The sequence below is a fragment of the Micropterus salmoides genome, unplaced genomic scaffold, assembly GCF_014851395.1.
Source record: "Micropterus salmoides isolate LMB-PRFRI ecotype aquatic unplaced genomic scaffold, ASM1485139v1 Ms_hic_scaffold_5, whole genome shotgun sequence".
In the NCBI taxonomy this organism is placed as follows: Eukaryota; Metazoa; Chordata; class Actinopteri; order Centrarchiformes; family Centrarchidae; genus Micropterus; species Micropterus salmoides.
The window spans coordinates 18,372,232-18,393,989 of NW_024044237.1; the positions used below are offsets into that span (position 1 = coordinate 18,372,232).

General features: G+C 42.3%; 4 protein-coding genes and 2 pseudogenes across 4 annotated transcripts; all 6 read left to right on the forward strand.

The window, feature by feature from the left end:
• Positions 1–258: 258 nt before the first annotated feature.
• LOC119889230 (protocadherin beta-11-like) lies at positions 259–2,939 on the forward strand. Its single transcript, XM_038700153.1, has one exon. The coding sequence runs from the start codon at positions 423–425 to the stop codon at positions 2,922–2,924; it is 2,502 nt and encodes an 833-aa protein (XP_038556081.1). The 5' UTR covers positions 259–422; the 3' UTR covers positions 2,925–2,939.
• A 514-nt stretch (positions 2,940–3,453) lies between these two features.
• Positions 3,454–6,243, forward strand: LOC119889240 (protocadherin gamma-A11-like). Its single transcript, XM_038700158.1, has one exon. It carries the CDS (start codon positions 3,713–3,715, stop codon positions 6,191–6,193), a length of 2,481 nt encoding a protein of 826 aa, XP_038556086.1. The 5' UTR covers positions 3,454–3,712; the 3' UTR covers positions 6,194–6,243.
• Positions 6,244–6,814: 571 nt separating this feature from the next.
• Positions 6,815–9,849, forward strand: LOC119889237 (protocadherin beta-16-like). The gene has a single exon (XM_038700156.1). The coding sequence runs from the start codon at positions 7,093–7,095 to the stop codon at positions 9,577–9,579; it is 2,487 nt and encodes an 828-aa protein (XP_038556084.1). The 5' UTR covers positions 6,815–7,092; the 3' UTR covers positions 9,580–9,849.
• Positions 9,850–10,399: 550 nt separating this feature from the next.
• On the forward strand, positions 10,400–13,109 carry LOC119889239 (annotated as a pseudogene).
• A 724-nt stretch (positions 13,110–13,833) lies between these two features.
• Positions 13,834–16,676, forward strand: LOC119889227 (protocadherin beta-16-like). The gene has a single exon (XM_038700151.1). The coding sequence runs from the start codon at positions 14,132–14,134 to the stop codon at positions 16,643–16,645; it is 2,514 nt and encodes an 837-aa protein (XP_038556079.1). The 5' UTR covers positions 13,834–14,131; the 3' UTR covers positions 16,646–16,676.
• Positions 16,677–17,263: 587 nt separating this feature from the next.
• LOC119888407 lies at positions 17,264–19,776 on the forward strand (annotated as a pseudogene).
• The last annotated feature ends 1,982 nt before the right edge of the window (positions 19,777–21,758 follow it).

Genomic DNA, 21,758 nt, shown 5'->3' on the forward strand with positions numbered 1-21,758 from the left:
CATTTGCACATATAAACTGCCATACTTGAAAATGTAATGCAATTATCATTGTATTTCTTAAAGCCATTAGTCATGGTATCACGCATCACGATATTTATCTTTTTTCTTTTCTTTGCATACTTTCTTCAATATTTACTTCTAAATCGTGTGGTGTTCACGTTTTGAACTCTAAGTGACGCTGTTGAACAAGAATATATTGTCTGCCCATGATCTCTCTGTTGCAGTTCATTGGCGTTCTTTGTAAGACCGCACTGAAGTAGGCTTAGAGGAAACATCAGGAAACGTTTACAGCTCGGAAAAGAAGGGCGTCTCGTTTCGTCCTGCCGCCGTGTTTCTCTTTTCTAATATATAAACAGAGCACACCTGGAAGATTTGATGTTAATAATTCAGCTTGGAGGATTTCGGTTCTTTTTTCTCTGAAAATGTCCGTCTCTGGCATGACGTTTCAGCAATCACTTGGCAATTGGCGTTTGTATTTCGGACCGCAACGGGTAATGGCTCTTTTCTTGTTTTACTTCTTTAACATCGTCGCAGGTCAGATCCGCTACTCGATACCAGAGGAGATGAAGAAGGGCTCTCTTATCGGTAATGTAGCACAGGATCTTGGTTTGGATTTGAAAAGACTCCGCTCTGGCCGTGCCCGTATCGTGACCGGAGAAAACATCCACTACGCCGACCTGAATACAGACAAAGGGATTCTAGTTGTGAATGAGAGAATAGACCGAGAGCAGCTTTGTAGAGACGTAACACCATGCAGTTTCAGCTTTGAAATGATTTTAGAAAATCCTATGGAGCTACATCACATAACAATTGAAGTGTTAGATGTGAATGATCATCCTCCAGTATTCAAGAAATCAGATATCATGTTAGACATAAGCGAGTCGGCTAACCTTGGGGCGCGATTTGTGCTGGACAGTGCGGAGGATCCTGATGTTGACGTGAATGGCCTGCAGAATTATGTTTTAACCTCAAACGATAATTTTGTTTTAAAGCAGCATGTTAATCCAGACGGAAGTAAGTATGCAGAGATGGTGCTTCAGAAACAATTAGACAGAGAGGAGGTCCCGCATCTCTCTTTAAAGCTTTTAGCAGTAGATGGCGGGACTCCACAGAGATCTGGCACCGTAAACATAGATATAAAGGTTTTAGATGTAAATGACAATGCTCCCGTTTTCAACCAGTCAGTTTATAAAGCCACTGTGATTGAGAATGCAGCAAAGGGCACTAATATCGTCACTGTTAATGCTACAGACGCGGACAGTGGGTCGAATGGTTACATCACATATTCGATTTCAAACGTGAAGAGCAATATAGCTGATTTGTTGTCCATAGATCAAGTCTCTGGTGAATTATTTGTTTCAGGTCCAATAGATTTTGAAAAAGATAAAAAATATGAGCTTAGAATCGATGCAAAGGATCAAGGAGGTTTGACAGATTCAAGCAAAGTGATAATTGAAGTAAGTGATGTAAATGACAATGCTCCTATCATAAGCATTATGTCATTCACTAGTCCTATTTCAGAGGACTCCCCGCCTGGTACAACTATCGGCATTATAAATATAAAAGATCTTGATTCGGGTGAAAACGGACAGGTATCATGTAGAATCGAGGAAAATGCACCGTTCAAGATTAAATCCAATTTAAGAAATTACTATACTTTAGTAACAGATACTGTATTAGATCGTGAAAGTGTTTCAGAGTATAACATCACTGTAGCTGCGACAGATGCAGGAATGCCTCCTCTCTCAACAAAAAAAACGTTTCATTTAAAGGTCTCTGATGTGAATGATAATGCTCCAGTGTTTTCAGAAGGTGTTTACAATGCGTTTATCACAGAGAACAACTCTCCAGGCGTTTCTCTTGTCACGGTTGGAGCTAAAGATCCCGATGAAAACCAGAACGCCCGTATGTCTTATATTCTTGTGGATTCAGATCTTGACGGGTCTCCAGTTTCTCACTGTGTGTCAGTTAATGCCGAAAGCGGAGTGATCCATGCAGTGCGGTCATTTGACTATGAGCAAATCAAACAGCTGGTTTTCGTCGTCAAAGCGCAGGATGGAGGCTCCCCTCCACTCAGTAGCAACGTGACTGTGAAAATAATGATCCAGGACCAGAACGACAATCCACCTCAGGTTCTGTACCCAGTCCAGACCGGTGGCTCTCTGGTGGCTGAAATGGTGCCTCGTTCAGCAGATGTGGGCTATCTGGTCACTAAAGTGGTGGCTGTTGATGTGGACTCTGGACAGAATGCCTGGCTCTCCTATAAACTGCAGAAAGCCACAGACAGGGCGCTGTTTGAAGTGGGCTTACAGAATGGAGAAATGAGAACTATCCGCCAAGTGACTGATAAAGATGCTGTGAAACAAAGACTGACTGTTATAGTGGAGGACAACGGGCAGCCCTCTCGTTCAGCTACAGTCATTGTTAACGTGGCGGTGGCGGACAGCTTCCCTGAAGTGCTGTCGGAGTTCACTGACTTTACTCACGACAAGGAGTACAATGACAACCTGACTTTTTACTTAGTGCTGGCTTTGGCTGTAGTTTCCTTCCTCTTCATCACGTGTTTAGTGGTTATTATATCAGTGAAAATCTACAGATGGAGACAGTCTCGCGTCCTGTATCACTCCAATCTCCCTGTGATTCCGTATTATCCACCACGTTACTCAGACACTTTGGGGACAGGGACTCTCCAGCACGTGTACAACTACGAGGTGTGCAGGACGACTGACTCCAGAAAGAGTGACTGTAAGTTCGGCAGAGCTGGTAGTCAGAACGTGCTGATAATGGACCCCAGTTCTACAGGGACGATGCAGCGGATACAGAGTGAAACGAGCATCCTGGATGAACCAGACTCTCCTCTAGAAGTTAGTTCAGTTTCATCACCTGACTCTAAGACGAATTCAACCCCACATTCGAAGGATTAATTCCCGCTGACTGTTTATTGTATGTCTTTACTCATCTGCAGCTGTTTAAATTTTTAAATCACTAGCAGGTGCACGCATAATGTCTATGTACAGCAGCAATTCACTTTGTTTGTTTACTTTGACATATATTCCGTATGGACTGATAACTTGTGTGTGTTTGCTGTGAGCGAGTATAGTTTCGTCACTACATTTCATTTAATATCAGTATTCTGTAGCTTGATCTTCCACCCTTTTGTGAAAGACATCTTCTTTCCTTTCTCTGTATTCATATTGCCGCTTCTTTCAGTACCACAGACAGCGACATTCCTACCCTTGATTCATTGCAGTCACCTATTGACTTTTGGATGTCGTTTTATATTTCCTTCACTACAACGTTAAATTGGATCTCGTTGCAATTGGTTCCATCTTTTCGACATCACACACAAGGCAAATGTAGTAATAGTAGTTAAACACTTGCTGGGTTTATCCACAGGCTGTAAATGTTTGGCCTATAAGTCCCAGTGTAAGGAGTTCAGGTTTTGGACTCTAAGTGACGCTGTTGGTTTGCAAAACGATTTCAGTGTTAACAGCCAGCCTATCGTACTTTTGGATGAGAGCGGAGAAACTGCCCTTCGTGGGAGGACAAGGAGAGAAGAAGCCTTTTTTTTTACACATTTGTCTTTGGAATATAGGAGCAGCACGTTGTCATCTGAAAGCAGTAGGCCTACAATATTTAACCTGGACTACAAGCTCGTGTTTGTTTTCTTCAAGTGAGGACGCATCATTCATCAAGATCTGTTGTTTCTGACATGGCAGCTCAAAGCCAGCTCTTCCCTAGAAGTGTAAGATGGCGATTGCCCTGTATATTACGATGTCAGGTGGGGTTTCTCATTGTGCTTACTCTTATTGGTGATAGAGTGACTGGCCAGATGCGCTATTCTATTCCAGAGGAGATGAAAAAGGGCACCGTTATTGGCAATGTAGCACAAGACCTCGGTCTGGACCTGAAAAGGCTCCGTGCTGGCCGTGCCCGTATCGTGAGCGGAGAAAACATCCAGTACACCGAGCTCAGGACAGACAAAGGGATTCTAGTCGTGAATGAGAGAATAGACCGAGAGCAGCTTTGTGGTGACGTGACACCATGCAGCCTCAACTTCGAAATCATTTTAGAAAATCCAATCGAACTTCATCGTGTCACTGTCGAAATTTTGGATATAAACGATAATGCCCCTTTCTTTGCAAATAAAGACATCCAGTTTGAAATGAGCGAATCTGCTACAATTGGTTCTAAATTTCCTGTTGAAAGCGCAGTTGATCCGGACGTCGCACTAAACGCCTTACAAAATTACATTATATCTCCGAATAAGTATTTTATTCTCAAACAACATGCAAATCCAGACGGCAGTAAATACGCCGAATTAGTTCTCCAGAAGCCAATAGACAGAGAGGAACACCCCAGTCTCCCTCTGAAAGTAATAGCTGTCGACGGTGGAAACCCACAGAGATCTGGTACGGTAAATATAAATGTATCTGTATTAGATGCAAACGACAATGCCCCTGTATTCAACCAGTCAGTTTACAGGGCCGTCGTCGTTGAAAATGCTCCAAAAGGGACTTACATCACAGCAGTTAATGCTAGTGATGCAGACATTGGCACTAACGGGGAAATAATATTCAGTTTTTCGAAAATAAAGGGCAGTGCAGTCGATGTTTTTAGTATTGATGAAAGCACAGGTGTCATATCAGTTGCTGGACTTATAGACTTTGAAAAAGAGAAGAAATATGAGCTTAGGTTAGAAGCAAGGGATCGAGGAGGTTTGACTGGGACAAGTAAAGTTATTATTGATGTTAGTGACGTCAATGACAATGTTCCAGTAATTAATATCATGTCGTTTTCTAATACTATATTAGAGGATGCCCCTCTCGGCACAACAATAGCTGTTATCAATGTCAAAGACGCTGATTCAGAGAAAAATGGACAGTTAAAATGCACCATAGACACAACGCTTCCATTTAAAATCCAATCGTCATTAACGAACTACTATAATTTGGTGGCGGATCAGCATTTTGATAGAGAGAAGACTTCTGAATACGATATTACAGTAATAGCCACCGACTCGGGATCTCCTCCTCTTTCGAGCTCCGTCACATTGCAACTTAGAATCTCTGACGTAAACGATAACGTCCCGGTGTTCGACAAAAACTCATATTCTGCTTACGTCACAGAGAACAATTCTCCCGGCATGTCCATCACCACTGTCAGCGCGCGGGACTCCGACTGGCATCAAAACGCTAGAGTGTCCTATTTCCTGGAGGACACACAAATCTGCGGCAATCCAGTGTCTAGCTATGTGTCCATAAACTCTGAAACTGGGGTTTTACATGCGGTGCGCTCGTTTGATTATGAACAAATTAAAGAACTGCAGCTTACTGTGAAAGCGCAGGATGGAGGCTCCCCTCCACTCAGTAGCAATGTAACTGTGAAAATAGTGATCCAGGACCAGAACGACAACCCCCCTCAGGTTCTGTACCCAGTCCAGACTAGTGGCTCTCTGGTGGCTGAAATGGTGCCTCGTTCAGCAGATGTGGGCTATCTGGTCACTAAAGTGGTGGCTGTTGATGTGGACTCTGGACAGAATGCCTGGCTCTCCTATAAACTGCAGAAAGCCACAGACAGGGCGCTGTTTGAAGTGGGCTTACAGAATGGAGAAATAAGAACTATCCGCCAAGTGACTGATAAAGATGCTGTGAAACAAAGACTGACTGTTATAGTGGAGGACAACGGGCAGCCCTCTCGTTCAGCTACAGTCATTGTTAACGTGGCGGTGGCGGACAGCTTCCCTGAAGTGCTGTCGGAGTTCACTGACTTTACTCACGACAAGGAGTACAATGACAACCTGACTTTTTACTTAGTGCTGGCTTTGGCTGTAGTTTCCTTCCTCTTCATCACGTGTTTAGTGGTTATTATATCAGTGAAAATCTACAGATGGAGACAGTCTCGCGTCCTGTATCACTCCAATCTCCCTGTGATTCCGTATTATCCACCACGTTACTCAGACACTTTGGGGACAGGGACTCTCCAGCACGTGTACAACTACGAGGTATGCAGGACGACTGACTCCAGAAAGAGTGATATTAAATATATGCAGCCGATGAGTCAAAGTTTAGTGTGTGTGGATGGAGCTGGGGCTGATACACCACAGGTGGATAAGGAACTCTCAGGAAACTGTTCTCAAATGTCAACACTGGTGAGTGATATATTTAAAATTCTTTTGTCTGTTTTCTCCTGAAGTGTTTTGATGAAAGTGTTCGCGCACGGCTGTCATTAGGAATTCAGTGTCACTGTCCATGGTGCTTGAACGGTCACATCATTTTGAAATATCTTTCTTTACGTCTTGTAGTGCAAACAGAGCTATTTATATTCCTATAAAATGCTTTACATACTACCGCACAATGAGATAATTAAACATTATCACACTAATCACAATCTATTGTTTTGGCAGTTTCATCCGTCCATTTTAAGATTATCCAGTTACAGGTCGTAGAACTTAATCCATGGGAGGGGCATCAACCATTTTATACCTTTATTTTGATGCATGTTTTTGTCACTCATTTATATTGAGTATTCCCACTGTGAGCAATCCGAAATTGTGTTTCAATACGAAAACAAACTCTCTACACATTTCACAGGGGAAAAATTATTGTAATTATTTGACGAGTAAAATTTGAAAGCAATGTGATTTCAGCATTACCTTAAACTAGATGCTTTTGTGGAAAAGGCCCTTCTTAGTGTACAAGTATGAACTTCATCTATACTGCTTCAATATGTAGAGCTTTATTCAGATGTTTTAAGTAATAAAAACATCACCATAAGCTTGACAAGATTAACATGCAACATTTGAACGGTTCAAAACAATGTGCACACCACATACATTACCATTGTTGGGCTCTGAGCGCCGCTGTTGATACATCACTGACTTACTGTCTAAATAATCTGTGCAGCGGTCCACCCCTTTAATTCATTTCAGTGTTTCACTGCTTGGAAAGAAGACGGTCTGGCCGCCACGTTTAAAGTGCAGCGTTTTCCGTGGAATTTCGCTGCATTAAAATATCATTGCGTTTTAAATTTATGGATTTAAATACATCAGTTTTAAATTGAAAGGATTACTGCGTCTCTTCCTCTGGATTCATGATGGCTTCTATGTGGATAACTGCTCGCAGAGGCCGATGGCAAGCACTGTTTGTCATTCTTTGTCTTTTCAAGCTGAGCTTAGTGACTGGACAGGCTCGGTATTCCGTACCGGAGGAGCAGGCAGAAGGCTCTTTTGTAGGAAACATTGCTAGAGATTTAGGTTTGGATGTGGCGAGGCTCATATCAGGCAAAGCTCGTATTATTACAAAGGGCAGCCGACAGTACGTTGATTTAAACCGAGACAAAGGCACTCTTGTTATTAAAGAGCGAATCGACCGAGAAGAACTGTGTGGAAAGACGACGCCCTGTAGCTTTAGTTTCGAGGTCATTTTAGAGAATCCAATCCAGCTTTATCGGGTGACAGTGGAGGTAACAGACATAAACGATAACAGTCCGTCGTTCCCAAAGGATGAAATCAATTTGAAAATTGTTGAAAGTGCTGTATCAGGGACTCGTTTCTCACTAGAGAGTGCTGACGACCCTGATGTTGGTATTAATGATATTCAGAAATACACTCTTAAACCCTCAGATATTTTCAAATTGGAGGTACAGAGCCAGCCTAATGGAGGAACATTTATCGAAATGGTTTTACAAAACCCGTTAGACCGAGAAAAAGTGGAGACTCACACACTCGTGCTGATTGCTTCAGATGGAGGTGAGCCGCATAGATCAGGGACAGTGCGTATTCATATCACTGTGCTGGATGCTAACGATAATGCGCCAGTTTGTAGCCAACCTGTTTATAAAGCAGATGTGAAGGAGAATTCTCCTGAAGGAACTGTGGTAACCACTGTTAGTGCAAATGACCCAGATAAAGGAGTTAATGGAGAGGTGACTTATTCCCTAGCACATGTTGTCAGAGAATCGAAGCAGCTGTTTGAAGTGAATGTTAAAACTGGAGAGATTAAAGTTGCAGGTAAACTGGATTTTGAAAAATCTAAGACTTATCAATTAAATGTTAAGGCTAGTGACCACGGGGGGTTTTCAGATACATGCAAGGTTATTATTCAAATAACAGATGAAAATGACAACTTGCCTACAATACAGCTTATGTCATTTTCTAACTCGATAGCGGAGGATTCTCCTCCAGGTACAACTATAGCTGTTCTTAACGTCGATGACGAAGACTCTGATGGTAACGGTGTTGTCAAGTGCTCCATTAACTCTGATGTACCTTTTAAAATTGAGTCTTCATTAACAGGATATTATTCCATAGTAACCGAAGACTTCTTGGACAGAGAAAGTATTCCTGAGTACAATATCACCATATCAGTATCTGATCAAGGCTCCCCGCCTCTGTCTAGCAGTAAAAACATCAACGTAAAAGTGTCTGATGTGAATGACAGCCCACCCAGATTTGATCAATCAGAATATATTAAGACTGTACCAGAGAACAACTCTCCTGGATTTTCGGTGTTTACTCTAAGCGCTAGTGATGCAGACTGGGGCCAGAACGCTCGGGTTTCTTACTTTGTGGAGGAGAAAGAGATTAACGGGGTATCTGTGTCTTCGTTAGTGTCAGTGAATTCAGAAAATGGCGTCATTCATGCAGTGAGGTCATTTGATTATGAGCAGATGAAGTGGTTTGAATTCAACGTGACTGCTCGTGATGCTGGATCCCCTCCTCTGAGCTCAGTGGCTACAGTTAGAATAATGATCCAGGACCAGAACGACAACCCCCCTCAGGTTCTGTACCCAGTCCAGACTGGTGGCTCTCTGGTGGCTGAAATGGTGCCTCGTTCAGCAGATGTGGGCTATCTGGTCACTAAAGTGGTGGCTGTTGATGTGGACTCTGGACAGAATGCCTGGCTCTCCTATAAACTGCAGAAAGCCACAGACAGGGCGCTGTTTGAAGTGGGCTTACAGAATGGAGAAATAAGAACTATCCGCCAAGTGACTGATAAAGATGCTGTGAAACAAAGACTGACTGTTATAGTGGAGGACAACGGGCAGCCCTCTCGTTCAGCTACAGTCATTGTTAACGTGGCGGTGGCGGACAGCTTCCCTGAAGTGCTGTCGGAGTTCACTGACTTTACTCATGACAAGGAGTACAATGACAACCTGACTTTTTACTTAGTGCTGGCTTTGGCTGTAGTTTCCTTCCTCTTCATCACGTGTTTAGTGGTTATTATATCAGTGAAAATCTACAGATGGAGACAGTCTCGCGTCCTGTATCACTCCAATCTCCCTGTGATTCCGTATTATCCACCACGTTACTCAGACACTTTGGGAACAGGAACTCTCCAGCACGTGTACAACTACGAGGTGTGCAGGACGACTGACTCCAGAAAGAGTGATATGAAATATATGCAGCCGATGAGTCAAAGTTTAGTGAGTGTGGATGGAGCTGGGGCTGATACACCACAGGTGGACAAGCAATTCTCAGGAAACTGTTCTCAAATGTCAACTTTGGTGAGTGATAAATTTAATCTTCTGGTTTCCATTTTCTCCTTCTTCTGGTATCTTTTCTCCTCAAGTGTTTAGACTGAGGTGCACTGCTGGCAGTACCGCCTTTTTGTCACTGTCCATGGTGCTGGAACGGTCAACGGCTTCATTTTGAAATACATGTTTTTGTATGTTTTACTGGAAACCAAATTATGAATGCCCTCACTGAATGCCTTACATATTAACGGCCCATCAAGATAATTTATTATAAACACAATATCCACGTTCTGGGTGTTTATTTTTGGCAGATGCATCCATACATATTAAGATTATCCAAAACAGTAAGACTTCAGCTTGATCCATGAGACTGAAATCCACCAAAATTTTGTTTTCATGCAGGTTTTGTCGCTTACTGATATTGAATAATATCAGTCATTAATCTCTAAATGTGCTTTACGATATGAAAACAATTTCTTTACACACCTTACAGGGGGAAATTAAATCCCAACAAAAGACAATTTCTTCCACCTATTGTTTTCTTAAGCCATATCTTCTTTTCAGTATTTGGAATGAAGTATTGTTTGTGTGTCTAACCTTCATGTTTTCTTGTTTTGTGATCTATTCTCTTGACCATAATCAATGTTTCACCATATAGCATCAGTTGAGATCTTAGTGAAATTATTATTATTTTTTTAATCCTCGTTATTTCAGTATCACCCTAAACTGCATGCTTTTGTGGAACACGGCCTGCAGTATTTAATCATTTTCATTCGTACTGCTCCTATAGTGCTTTAATCTATTTGTTTATATAATAAAAAATATCTATAAACTTTAAACACAAGACTTAAACAGTTCATAATAATGTGCACACCACATACATTACCATTGTTGGGCTCTGAGCGCCGCTGTTGATACATCACTGACTTACTGTCTAAATAATCTGTGCAGCGGTCCACCCCTTTAATTCATTTCAGTGTTTCACTGCTTGGAAAGAAGACGGTCTGGCCGCCACGTTTAAAGTGCAGCGTTTTCCGTGGAATTTCGCTGCATTAAAATATCATTGCGTTTTAAATTTATGGATTTAAGTACATCAGTTTTAAATTGAAAGGATTACTGCGTCTCTTCCTCTGGATTCATGATGGCTTCTATGTGGATAACTGCTCGCAGAGGCCGATGGCAAGCACTGTTTGTCATTCTTTGTCTTTTCAAGCTGAGCTCAGTGACTGGACAGGCTCGGTATTCCGTACCGGAGGAGCAGGCAGAAGGCTCTTTTGTAGGAAACATTGCTAGAGATTTAGGTTTGGATGTGGCGAGGCTCATATCAGGCAAAGCTCGTATTATTACAAAGGGCAGCCGACAGTACGTTGATTTAAACCGAGACAAAGGCACTCTTGTTATTAAAGAGCGAATCGACCGAGAAGAACTGTGTGGAAAGACGACGCCCTGTAGCTTTAGTTTCGAGGTCATTTTAGAGAATCCAATCCAGCTTTATCGGGTGACAGTGGAGGTAACAGACATAAACGATAACAGTCCGTCGTTCCCAAAGGATGAAATCAATTTGAAAATTGTAGAAAGTGCTGCATCAGGGACTCGTTTCACTTTGGTGAGTGCTGACGACCCTGATGTTGGTGTTAATGATATTCAAAAATACAATCTTAAACCGTCAGACAATTTCAAATTGGAGGTACAGAGCCAGCCTAATGGAGGAACATTTATCGAAATGGTTTTACAAAACCCGTTAGACCGAGAAAAGTGGAGACTCACACACTCGTGCTGATTGCTTCAGATGGAGGTGAGCCGCATAGATCAGGGACAGTGCGTATTCATATCACTGTGCTGGATGCTAACGATAATGCGCCAGTTTGTAGCCAACCTGTTTATAAAGCAGATGTGAAGGAGAATTCTCCTGAAGGAACTGTGGTAACCACTGTTAGTGCAAATGACCCAGATAAAGGAGTTTATGGAGAGGTAACGTATTCTGTCCCTCATATCTCCAAAGATGCAAAGCAGCTGTTTGAAGTGAATGTTAAAACTGGAGAGATTAAAGTTGCAGGTAAACTGGATTTTGAAAATCTAAGACTTATCAATTAAATCAGGCTAGTGACCACGGGGGTTTTCAGATACTGCAAGGTTATTATTCAAATAATGGACGAAAATGACAACTTGCCTACAATACAGCTTATGTCATTTTCTAACTCGATAGCGGAGGATTCTCCTCCAGGTACAACTATAGCTGTTCTTATCGTCGATGACGAAGACTCTGATGGTAACGGTGTTGTCAAGTGCTCCATTAACTCTGATGTACCTTTTAAAATTGAGTCTTCATTAACAGGATATTATCCATAGTAACCGAAGACTTCTTGGACAGAGAAAGTATTCCTGAGTACAATATCACCATATCAGTATCTGATCAAGGCTCCCCGCCTCTGTCTAGCAGTAAAAACATCAACGTAAAAGTGTCTGATGTGAATGACAGCCCACCCAGATTTGATCAATCAGAATATATTAAGACTGTACCAGAGAACAACTCTCCTGGATTTTCGGTGTTTACTCTAAGCGCTAGTGATGCAGACTGGGGCCAGAACGCTCGGGTTTCTTACTTTGTGGAAGAGAAAGAGATTAACGGGGTATCTGTGTCTTCGTTAGTGTCAGTGAATTCAGAAAATGGCGTCATTCATGCAGTGAGGTCATTTGATTATGAGCAGATCAAGTGGTTTGAATTCAACGTGACTGCTCGTGATGCTGGATCCCCTCCTCTGAGCTCAGTGGCTACAGTTAGAATAATGATCCAGGACCAGAACGACAACCCCCCTCAGGTTCTGTACCCAGTCCAGACTGGTGGCTCTCTGGTGGCTGAAATGGTGCCTCGTTCAGCAGATGTGGGCTATCTGGTCACTAAAGTGGTGGCTGTTGATGTGGACTCTGGACAGAATGCCTGGCTCTCCTATAAACTGCAGAAAGCCACAGACAGGGCGCTGTTTGAAGTGGGCTTACAGAATGGAGAAATAAGAACTATCCGCCAAGTGACTGATAAAGATGCTGTGAAACAAAGACTGACTGTTATAGTGGAGGACAACGGGCAGCCCTCTCGTTCAGCTACAGTCATTGTTAACGTGGCGGTGGCGGACAGCTTCCCTGAAGTGCTGTCGGAGTTCACTGACTTTACTCATGACAAGGAGTACAATGACAACCTGACTTTTTACTTAGTGCTGGCTTTGGCTGTAGTTTCCTTCCTCTTCATCACGTGTTTAGTGGTTATTATATCAGTGAAAATCTACAGATGGAGACAGTCTCGCGTCCTGTATCACTCCAATCTCCCTGTGATTCCGTATTATCCACCACGTTACTCAGACACTTTGGGGACAGGGACTCTCCAGCACGTGTACAACTACGAGGTGTGCAGGACGACTGACTCCAGAAAGAGTGATATGAAATATATGCAGCCGATGAGTCAAAGTTTAGTGAGTGTGGATGGAGCTGGGGCTGATACACCACAGGTGGACAAGCAATTCTCAGGAAACTGTTCTCAAATGTCAACTTTGGTGAGTGATAAATTTAATCTTCTGGTTTCCATTTTCTCCTTCTTCTGGTATCTTTTCTCCTCAAGTGTTTAGACTGAGGTGCACTGCTGGCAGTACCGCCTTTTTGTCACTGTCCATGGTGCTGGAACGGTCAACCGCTTCATTTTGAAATACATGTTTTTGTATGTTTTACGGGAAACCAAATTATGAATGCCCTCACTGAATGCCTTACATATTAACGGCCCATCAAGATAATTTATTATAAACACAATATCCACGTTCTGGGTGTTTATTTTTGGCAGATGCATCCATACATATTAAGATTATCCAAAACAGTAAGACTTCAGCTTGATCCATGAGACTGAAATCCACCAAAATTTTGTTTTCATGCAGGTTTTGTCGCTTACAGATATTGAATAATATCAGTCATTAATCTCTAAATGTGCTTTACGATATGAAAACAATTTCTTTACACACCTTACAGGGGGAAATTAAATCCCAACAAAAGACAATTTCTTCCACCTATTGTTTTCTTAAGCCATATCTTCTTTTCAGTATTTGGAATGAAGTATTGTTTGTGTGTCTAACCTTCATGTTTTCTTGTTTTGTGATCTATTCTCTTGACCATAATCAATGTTTCACCATATAGCATCAGTTGAGATCTTAGTGAAATTATTATTATTTTTTTAATCCTCGTTATTTCAGTATCACCCTAAACTGCATGCTTTTGTGGAACACGGCCTGCAGTATTTAATCATTTTCATTCGTACTGCTCCTATAGTGCTTTAATCTATTTGTTTTATATAATAAAAAATATCTATAAACTTTAAACACAAGACTTAAACAGTTCATAATAATGTGCACACCACATACATTACCATTGTTGGGCTCTGAGCGCCGCTGTTGATACATCACTGACTTACTGTCTAAATAATCTGTGCAGCGGTCCACCCCTTTAATTCATTTCAGTGTTTCACTGCTTGGAAAGAAGACGGTCTGGCCGCCACGTTTAAAGTGCAGCGTTTTCCGTGGAATTTCGCTGCATTAAAATATCATTGCGTTTTAAATTTATGGATTTAAATACATCAGTTTTAAATTGAAAGGATTACTGCGTCTCTTCCTCTGGATTCATGATGGCTTCTATGTGGATAACTGCTCGCAGAGGCCGATGGCAAGCACTGTTTGTCATTCTTTGTCTTTTCAAGCTGAGCTCAGTGACTGGACAGGCTCGGTATTCCGTACCGGAGGAGCAGGCAGAAGGCTCTTTTGTAGGAAACATTGCTAGAGATTTAGGTTTGGATGTGACGAGGCTCATATCAGGCAAAGCTCGTATTATTACAAAGGGCAGCCGACAGTACGTTGATTTAAACCGAGACAAAGGCACTCTTGTTATTAAAGAGCGAATCGACCGAGAAGAACTGTGTGGAAAGACGACGCCCTGTAGCTTTAGTTTCGAGGTCATTTTAGAGAATCCAATCCAGCTTTATCGGGTGACAGTGGAGGTAACAGACATAAACGATAACAGTCCGTCGTTCCCAAAGGATGAAATCAATTTGAAAATTGTTGAAAGTGTCGCACTAGGGACTCGTTTCACTTTGGTGAGTGCTGACGACCCTGATGTTGGTGTTAATGATATTCAAAAATACAATCTTAAACCGTCAGACAATTTCAAATTGGAGGTACAGAGCCAGCCTAATGGAGGAACATTTATCGAAATGGTTTTACAAAACCCGTTAGACCGAGAAAAAGTGGAGACTCACACACTCGTGCTGATTGCTTCAGATGGAGGTGAGCCGCATAGATCAGGGACAGTGCGTATTCATATCACTGTGCTGGATGCTAACGATAATGCGCCAGTTTGTAGCCAACCTGTTTATAAAGCAGATGTGAAGGAGAATTCTCCTGAAGGAACTGTGGTAACCACTGTTAGTGCAAATGACCCAGATAAAGGAGTTAATGGAGAGGTAACGTATTCTGTCCCTCATATCTCCAAAGATGCAAAGCAGCTGTTTGAAGTGAATGTTAAAACTGGAGAGATTAAAGTTGCAGGTAAACTGGATTTTGAAAAATCTAAGACTTATCAATTAAATGTTCAGGCTAGTGACCACGGGGGTTATTCAGATACGTGCAAAGTTATTATTCAAATAATGGACGAAAATGACAACTTGCCTACAATACAGCTTATGTCATTTTCTAACTCGATAGCGGAGGATTCTCCTCCAGGTACAACTATAGCTGTTCTTAACGTCGATGACGAAGACTCTGATGGTAACGGTGTTGTCAAGTGCTCCATTAACTCTGATGTACCTTTTAAAATTGAGTCTTCATTAACAGGATATTATACCATAGTAACCGAAGACTTCTTGGACAGAGAAAGTATTCCTGAGTACAATATCACCATATCAGTATCTGATCAAGGCTCCCCGCCTCTGTCTAGCAGTAAAAACATCAACGTAAAAGTGTCTGATGTGAATGACAGCCCACCCAGATTTGATCAATCAGAATATATTAAGACTGTACCAGAGAACAACTCTCCTGGATTTTCGGTGTTTACTCTAAGCGCTAGTGATGCAGACTGGGGCCAGAACGCTCGGGTTTCTTACTTTGTGGAGGAGAAAGAGATTAACGGGGTATCTGTGTCTTCGTTAGTGTCAGTGAATTCAGAAAATGGCGTCATTCATGCAGTGAGGTCATTTGATTATGAGCAGATGAAGTGGTTTGAATTCAACGTGACTGCTCGTGATGCTGGATCCCCTCCTCTGAGCTCAGTGGCTACAGTTAGAATAATGATCCAGGACCAGAACGACAACCCCCCTCAGGTTCTGTACCCAGTCCAGACTGGTGGCTCTCTGGTGGCTGAAATGGTGCCTCGTTCAGCAGATGTGGGCTATCTGGTCACTAAAGTGGTGGCTGTTGATGTGGACTCTGGACAGAATGCCTGGCTCTCCTATAAACTGCAGAAAGCCACAGACAGGGCGCTGTTTGAAGTGGGCTTACAGAATGGAGAAATAAGAACTATCCGCCAAGTGACTGATAAAGATGCTGTGAAACAAAGACTGACTGTTATAGTGGAGGACAACGGGCAGCCCTCTCGTTCAGCTACAGTCATTGTTAACGTGGCGGTGGCGGACAGCTTCCCTGAAGTGCTGTCGGAGTTCACTGACTTTACACACGACAAGGAGTACAATGACAACCTGACTTTTTACTTAGTGCTGGCTTTGGCTGTAGTTTCCTTCCTCTTCATCACGTGTTTAGTGGTTATTATATCAGTGAAAATCTACAGATGGAGACAGTCTCGCGTCCTGTATCACTCCAATCTCCCTGTGATTCCGTATTATCCACCACGTTACTCAGACACTTTGGGGACAGGGACTCTCCAGCACGTGTACAACTACGAGGTGTGCAGGACGACTGACTCCAGAAAGAGTGACTGTAAGTTCGGCAGAGCTGGTAGTCAGAACGTGCTGATAATGGACCCCAGTTCTACAGGGACGATGCAGCGCATACAGAGTGAAAAGAGCATCCTGGATGAACCAGACTCTCCTCTAGAGGTGGGTTTATTTATCCATCATTCTTTACAAATTTATAATACATTAATTATGGTGTTTTTTAGATTACTGATATTACTTGGTGTTGGCTTGTAACACGGCCTGCTCGTCTTCAGTACCACTAGTGACGAACAGTTCCTCTCAGACTTCAGTAAGTTAACTAAATTAAGAGAGTCAGCAAGGAAAATGAACACCATAAACTTCACTTGACTCTTTCTGAAATGTGTACACTGATGCTGTTACATGCCACCAACCTGGAATCTTGTCTGTACTGCAGGGTGTTTTGTTACTTTTGCAATTAGAAAATATAAATGTACTTCATGCTTCCAGGTATGTTTGCTCTCCCACATCTCTTCCTGTCTCTTAGTCCCCTGATGCTTCATCCTGTTTTATCCTATTATCAATTTTAGTACAACGTATACATGCACACATTGAATTAAACGCAATGTCTAGATATATACAGCGGTAGTGGCATCTGCAAATTCTCTAGTGCTATTTAAAGATCACCTCAACACCCCCACCATTTCTTTAGTGACATCACTTGTTATTTTCATATCGAACTCTAAGGGCCGCTGTTGGTCTTCAGAGCACATATGGAGCTTTTGATATTCAGCTACACCTCCATTACTTCTCTTAGTGTACCGCGGAGAACAGGACACTCGGTCCGCCTTTTCACTTGTGATTTTTTTGGCTAATGTATTCGCTGTTGCACTGTGGATTATAAATACATTGACTGAAGGACGATACGGGGTAAAAGGTCAGCATTTTGCGACATACTTTTATATGATTTTGGGTGGATTGCTTCGGGAATATGTCTTTTATCGGCAGTCAACTCACGATTAAATGGCAAGTACGGGCCTTCATCCTTGCTTTTCTCATTGACGCGACGGTCTGTCAGATCCGCTACTCTGTCCCAGAGGAGATGAGAAAGGGTTCCTTTGTCGGAAATGTGGCTGAAGATTTAGGTATCAACGTTAAAAGACTGATATCAGGCGGTGCCCGAATAGTCAGCGGTGACAGCAGCGAGTATATCAGGCTGGATGTAGACAAAGGGATTCTAGTCGTGGGAGAAAGAATAGATAGAGAGCAGCTCTGCGGGCAGACATCGCCCTGTAGCATGAATTTCGAAATGATTTTGACGAATCCAATGCAACTACACAGCGTTGTAGTGGAAGTGTTGGATGTTAATGATAACGCGCCCGTGTTTCATGAGAAGGAAGTGCATTTAGAAATAGTAGAGTCTGCTCTTCCAGGAACAGAAATCTTACAAGAGAGTGCCACCGACCTTGATGTTGGCATCAACGCTTTGCACGGATATACGTTACAGCCAACAACACATTTTAATATTAAGGTCCTGTCCAGCCCAAATGGTCATAAATATGCACAGTTGTATCTTTCTAATGCTTTAGACCGCGAGAAGGATGAAAAGCTGCTTCTCATGCTAACTGCTGTGGACGGTGGTGAACCACAGAGATCAGGGACACTAAAAATACATATAACTGTGCGAGACACAAATGACAATGCTCCGGTTTTCACGCAATCAATTTTTAAGGCTTCTGTTAAAGAAAATGTTCCAAAAGGAACCTTAGTGGTGATCGTGAGCGCAACAGATGCAGATGAGGGGATGAATGGGCATGTTACATACCACTTTAATCGCATGGCTAGTAATGTTGCTGAACTGTTTCATCTGGATGAAAACAGTGGAGATTTAACTGTAAACGGTATGATTGATTATGAAGAGAATAAAATATATGAGATAGGTGTCCAGGCGAAAGATCAAGGTGGACAAAGCACATCAACAAAAGTAATAATTGAAGTGAGGGATGTGAATGACAATAACCCTGTAATAGCACTGACCTCGTTTTCGAGTGCCATCCCTGAGGATTCCCCCAGCGGGACTACTGTGGCGATCATTAACGTTAAGGATCTAGATTCAGGCAAAAATGGCAAAGTTGATTGCTCGATAAACGACAATATCCCGTTCGCAATCCACTCATCTCTAAAGAATTATTATACTCTGGTGACAAACGGTGCCCTTGACAGGGAGCGTAATCCTGATTACAATATCACTTTTACGGCTGTGGATGAAGGTAGCCCACAACTCTCGACTAACAAGACATTAACACTTCGAGTATCCGACGTCAATGATAATGCCCCAGTATTTGAACAGAGTTGTTATGAAGCTAACATCATGGAGAATAACTCCCCAGGATTATCTGTGTTTTCAGTGAAAGCACGCGACTCTGACTCCGGGCAGAACGCACGCGTGTCTTACCTGCTTATTGATACTCAGTTAAATGGTAACCCCATATCCACTTACATATCTGTTAACGCAGAAAGTGGAGTAATACAGGCAGTTCGATCATTTGATTATGAGCAAATTAAAACTCTAAATATTTTTGTGAAAGGACAGGATGGGGGTTCCCCGCCTTTAAGCAGCAATACCACAGTTAAATTAAATATTCAAGACCAGAACGACAACCCCCTCAGGTTCTGTACCCAGTCCAGAGTGGTGGCTCTCTGGTGGCTGAAATGGTGCCTCGTTCAGCAGATGTGGGCTATCTGGTCACTAAAGTGGTGGCTGTTGATGTGGACTCTGGACAGAATGCCTGGCTCTCCTATAAACTGCAGAAAGCCACAGACAGGGCGCTGTTTGAAGTGGGCTTACAGAATGGAGAAATAAGAACTATCCGCCAAGTGACTGATAAAGATGCTGTGAAACAAAGACTGACTGTTATAGTGGAGGACAACGGGCAGCCCTCTCGTTCAGCTACAGTCATTGTTAACGTGGCGGTGGCGGACAGCTTCCCTGAAGTGCTGTCGGAGTTCACTGACTTTACACACGACAAGGAGTACAATGACAACCTGACTTTTTACTTAGTGCTGGCTTTGGCTGTAGTTTCCTTCCTCTTCATCACGTGTTTAGTGGTTATATATATCAGTGAAAATCTACAGATGGGACAGTCTCGCGTCCTGTATCACTCCAATCTCCCTGTGATTCCGTATTATCCACCACGTTACTCAGACACTTTGGGACAGGGACTCTCCAGCACGTGTACAACTACGAGGTGTGCAGGACGACTGACTCCAGAAAGAGTGACTGTAAGTTCGGCAGAGCTGGTAGTCAGAACGTGCTGATAATGGACCCCAGTTCTACAGGGACGATGCGGATACAGAGTGAAAAGAGCATCCTGGATGAACCAGACTCTCCTTTAGAGGTTAGTTAAACAATGTAGCTGCATCTCTGTGCCGTTTTTTTTCTCTTTCTTTGTTATTTACTATGATAGTGAACTGTTGCGCACTTTACCCTTATTTTCAGCACCACGATCAGCACCCCCTTTGCATTACCTGCCTCTGGATTTAAATTCAGAACTTGAAAAAGATAACATTATCTGCATTCTAAACAACTATTATTTTATACGAACATTGATTTTACATAGTTGCATTTTGTGTTTTTCTTGTTTTTTGCTGCATTAGAAAAATGCTAAGTACTGACAATCAGAAATGCCCTTTTAATGATTCTGTAGTTTTTTTTAACTATAATGTACATTTTATTTCCTTTGTAGTTGCTATTCCTCTCTAACTTCTACAATTCGAATTATAGGTAGAATTTACCCCTCAATAAATAATCTATTCTCATATTCAGCACTGGTGTGATAGACAGTTCCAAACATTGAGACTGATTTGCTGACGCTGCTCTAAATCGCTGACTTTCTGTCTGTGATTTGATTATGTGTGGAGTGAGTGATTTCAAGTTACATTCTGGGTTGTCTTCATCTATTATTTTTTTTTGTGGCAATAAGTTATTTTCTTCATGTCAGTTCCCACAGTAGATTTCATATATATAATTGTTTTACCTAATTGCAGTTGACCGAGTTCTTTCCTCCGTTTCGACTCTAAGGGACGCTGTTGGTCATTAAAACAGAGTCTAGTGGTGTCAGGGCTGTCACAGAGGAGAGAAAGAGGAGAGGGAGGAACACTCTCCATACAGGGAGGCTTTCGATGTAAAGACAGTCGCTTTGAAACAGCATTTAACAGAGCGGTTTTGCTCGACAGAAATGCAGCACTATTAAACTGGAATGCACCTTTCGTCTAGGTGTGTAGCAGTGTGATATAATTTGCCGTTCCATTTGGGATTTTATTCTTTACGCCATGGGGATACGCCAGCATCGATGCGAAAAATGGCTGTTGTCTTGGACACTTACGTGGCAACTGTTTTGTCTTCATGATTTCCTCCATCAACGGCCAAATCCGCTATTCAATACCGGAAGAGATGAAGAAAGGTTCTCTTATCGGTAACGTTGCACAAGATCTTGGTTTGGATCTGAAAAGGCTCCGTTCTGGTCGGGCCCGTATCGTGACCGGAGAAAACAACCAGTACACTGAGCTAAAAGCAGACAAAGGGATTCTAGTTGTGAATGAGAGAATCGACCGAGAAGAGCTTTGTGGAGACGTGACACCGTGCAGCTTCAGCTTCGAAATTATTTTAGAAAATCCAATCGAACTGCACAGGGTAACAGTAGAAATATTAGACGTGAACGATCATGCGCCAACGTTCAAAAATACTGTAATTAATCTAGAAATCAGTGAATCTGCAACGATAGGATCGCATTTCGACTTAGAAAGCGCATATGACCCCGATGCAGGGAGTCACACCTTGCAAAATTATGTGTTATCCCCAAATGAGAATTTCGTTTTGAAGCAACACTCCAACGCTGATGGAATCAAACTCGCTGTAATGATTTTACAGAAGCCATTAGACAGGGAGCTGAATCCACACCTCTCTTTAAAGCTGATAGCAGTAGACGGAGGAACTCCACCGCGTTCTGGTACAGTAAATATCCATATTACTGTTATTGATGTCAATGATAATCGCCCTGTATTTAATCAATCACTGTACACTGCTGCTGTTACAGAGAATGCACCCATAGGCACCTATATAGCTACTGTGAATGCTTCAGATGCCGACAGTGGGTCTAATGGCCTGGTTACATATACTTTTTCTAATGTAAATGGGAAGTCTGGTGAACTCTTTCAAATTGACAGTTCATCAGGCAAAATAACAGTTGCTGATAATATTGATTTCGAAAAGACAAAAAAATACGAAATAAGAGTGATCGCTAAAGACCAGGGTGGCCTAAGTGACGCAACCAAAGTTGTCATTGAGGTCACTGACATAAATGATAATGCTCCGGTAGTAAATATAATG

Bases quoted from the DNA above. Each gene is read 5' to 3' on its own strand.
- LOC119889240 (XM_038700158.1), top strand. From the start codon at position 3,713: ATGGCAGCTCAAAGCCAGCTCTTCCCTAGAAGTGTAAGATGGCGATTG.
- LOC119889227 (XM_038700151.1), top strand. From the start codon at position 14,132: ATGATGGCTTCTATGTGGATAACTGCTCGCAGAGGCCGATGGCAAGCA.
- LOC119889230 (XM_038700153.1), top strand. From the start codon at position 423: ATGTCCGTCTCTGGCATGACGTTTCAGCAATCACTTGGCAATTGGCGT.
- LOC119889237 (XM_038700156.1), top strand. From the start codon at position 7,093: ATGATGGCTTCTATGTGGATAACTGCTCGCAGAGGCCGATGGCAAGCA.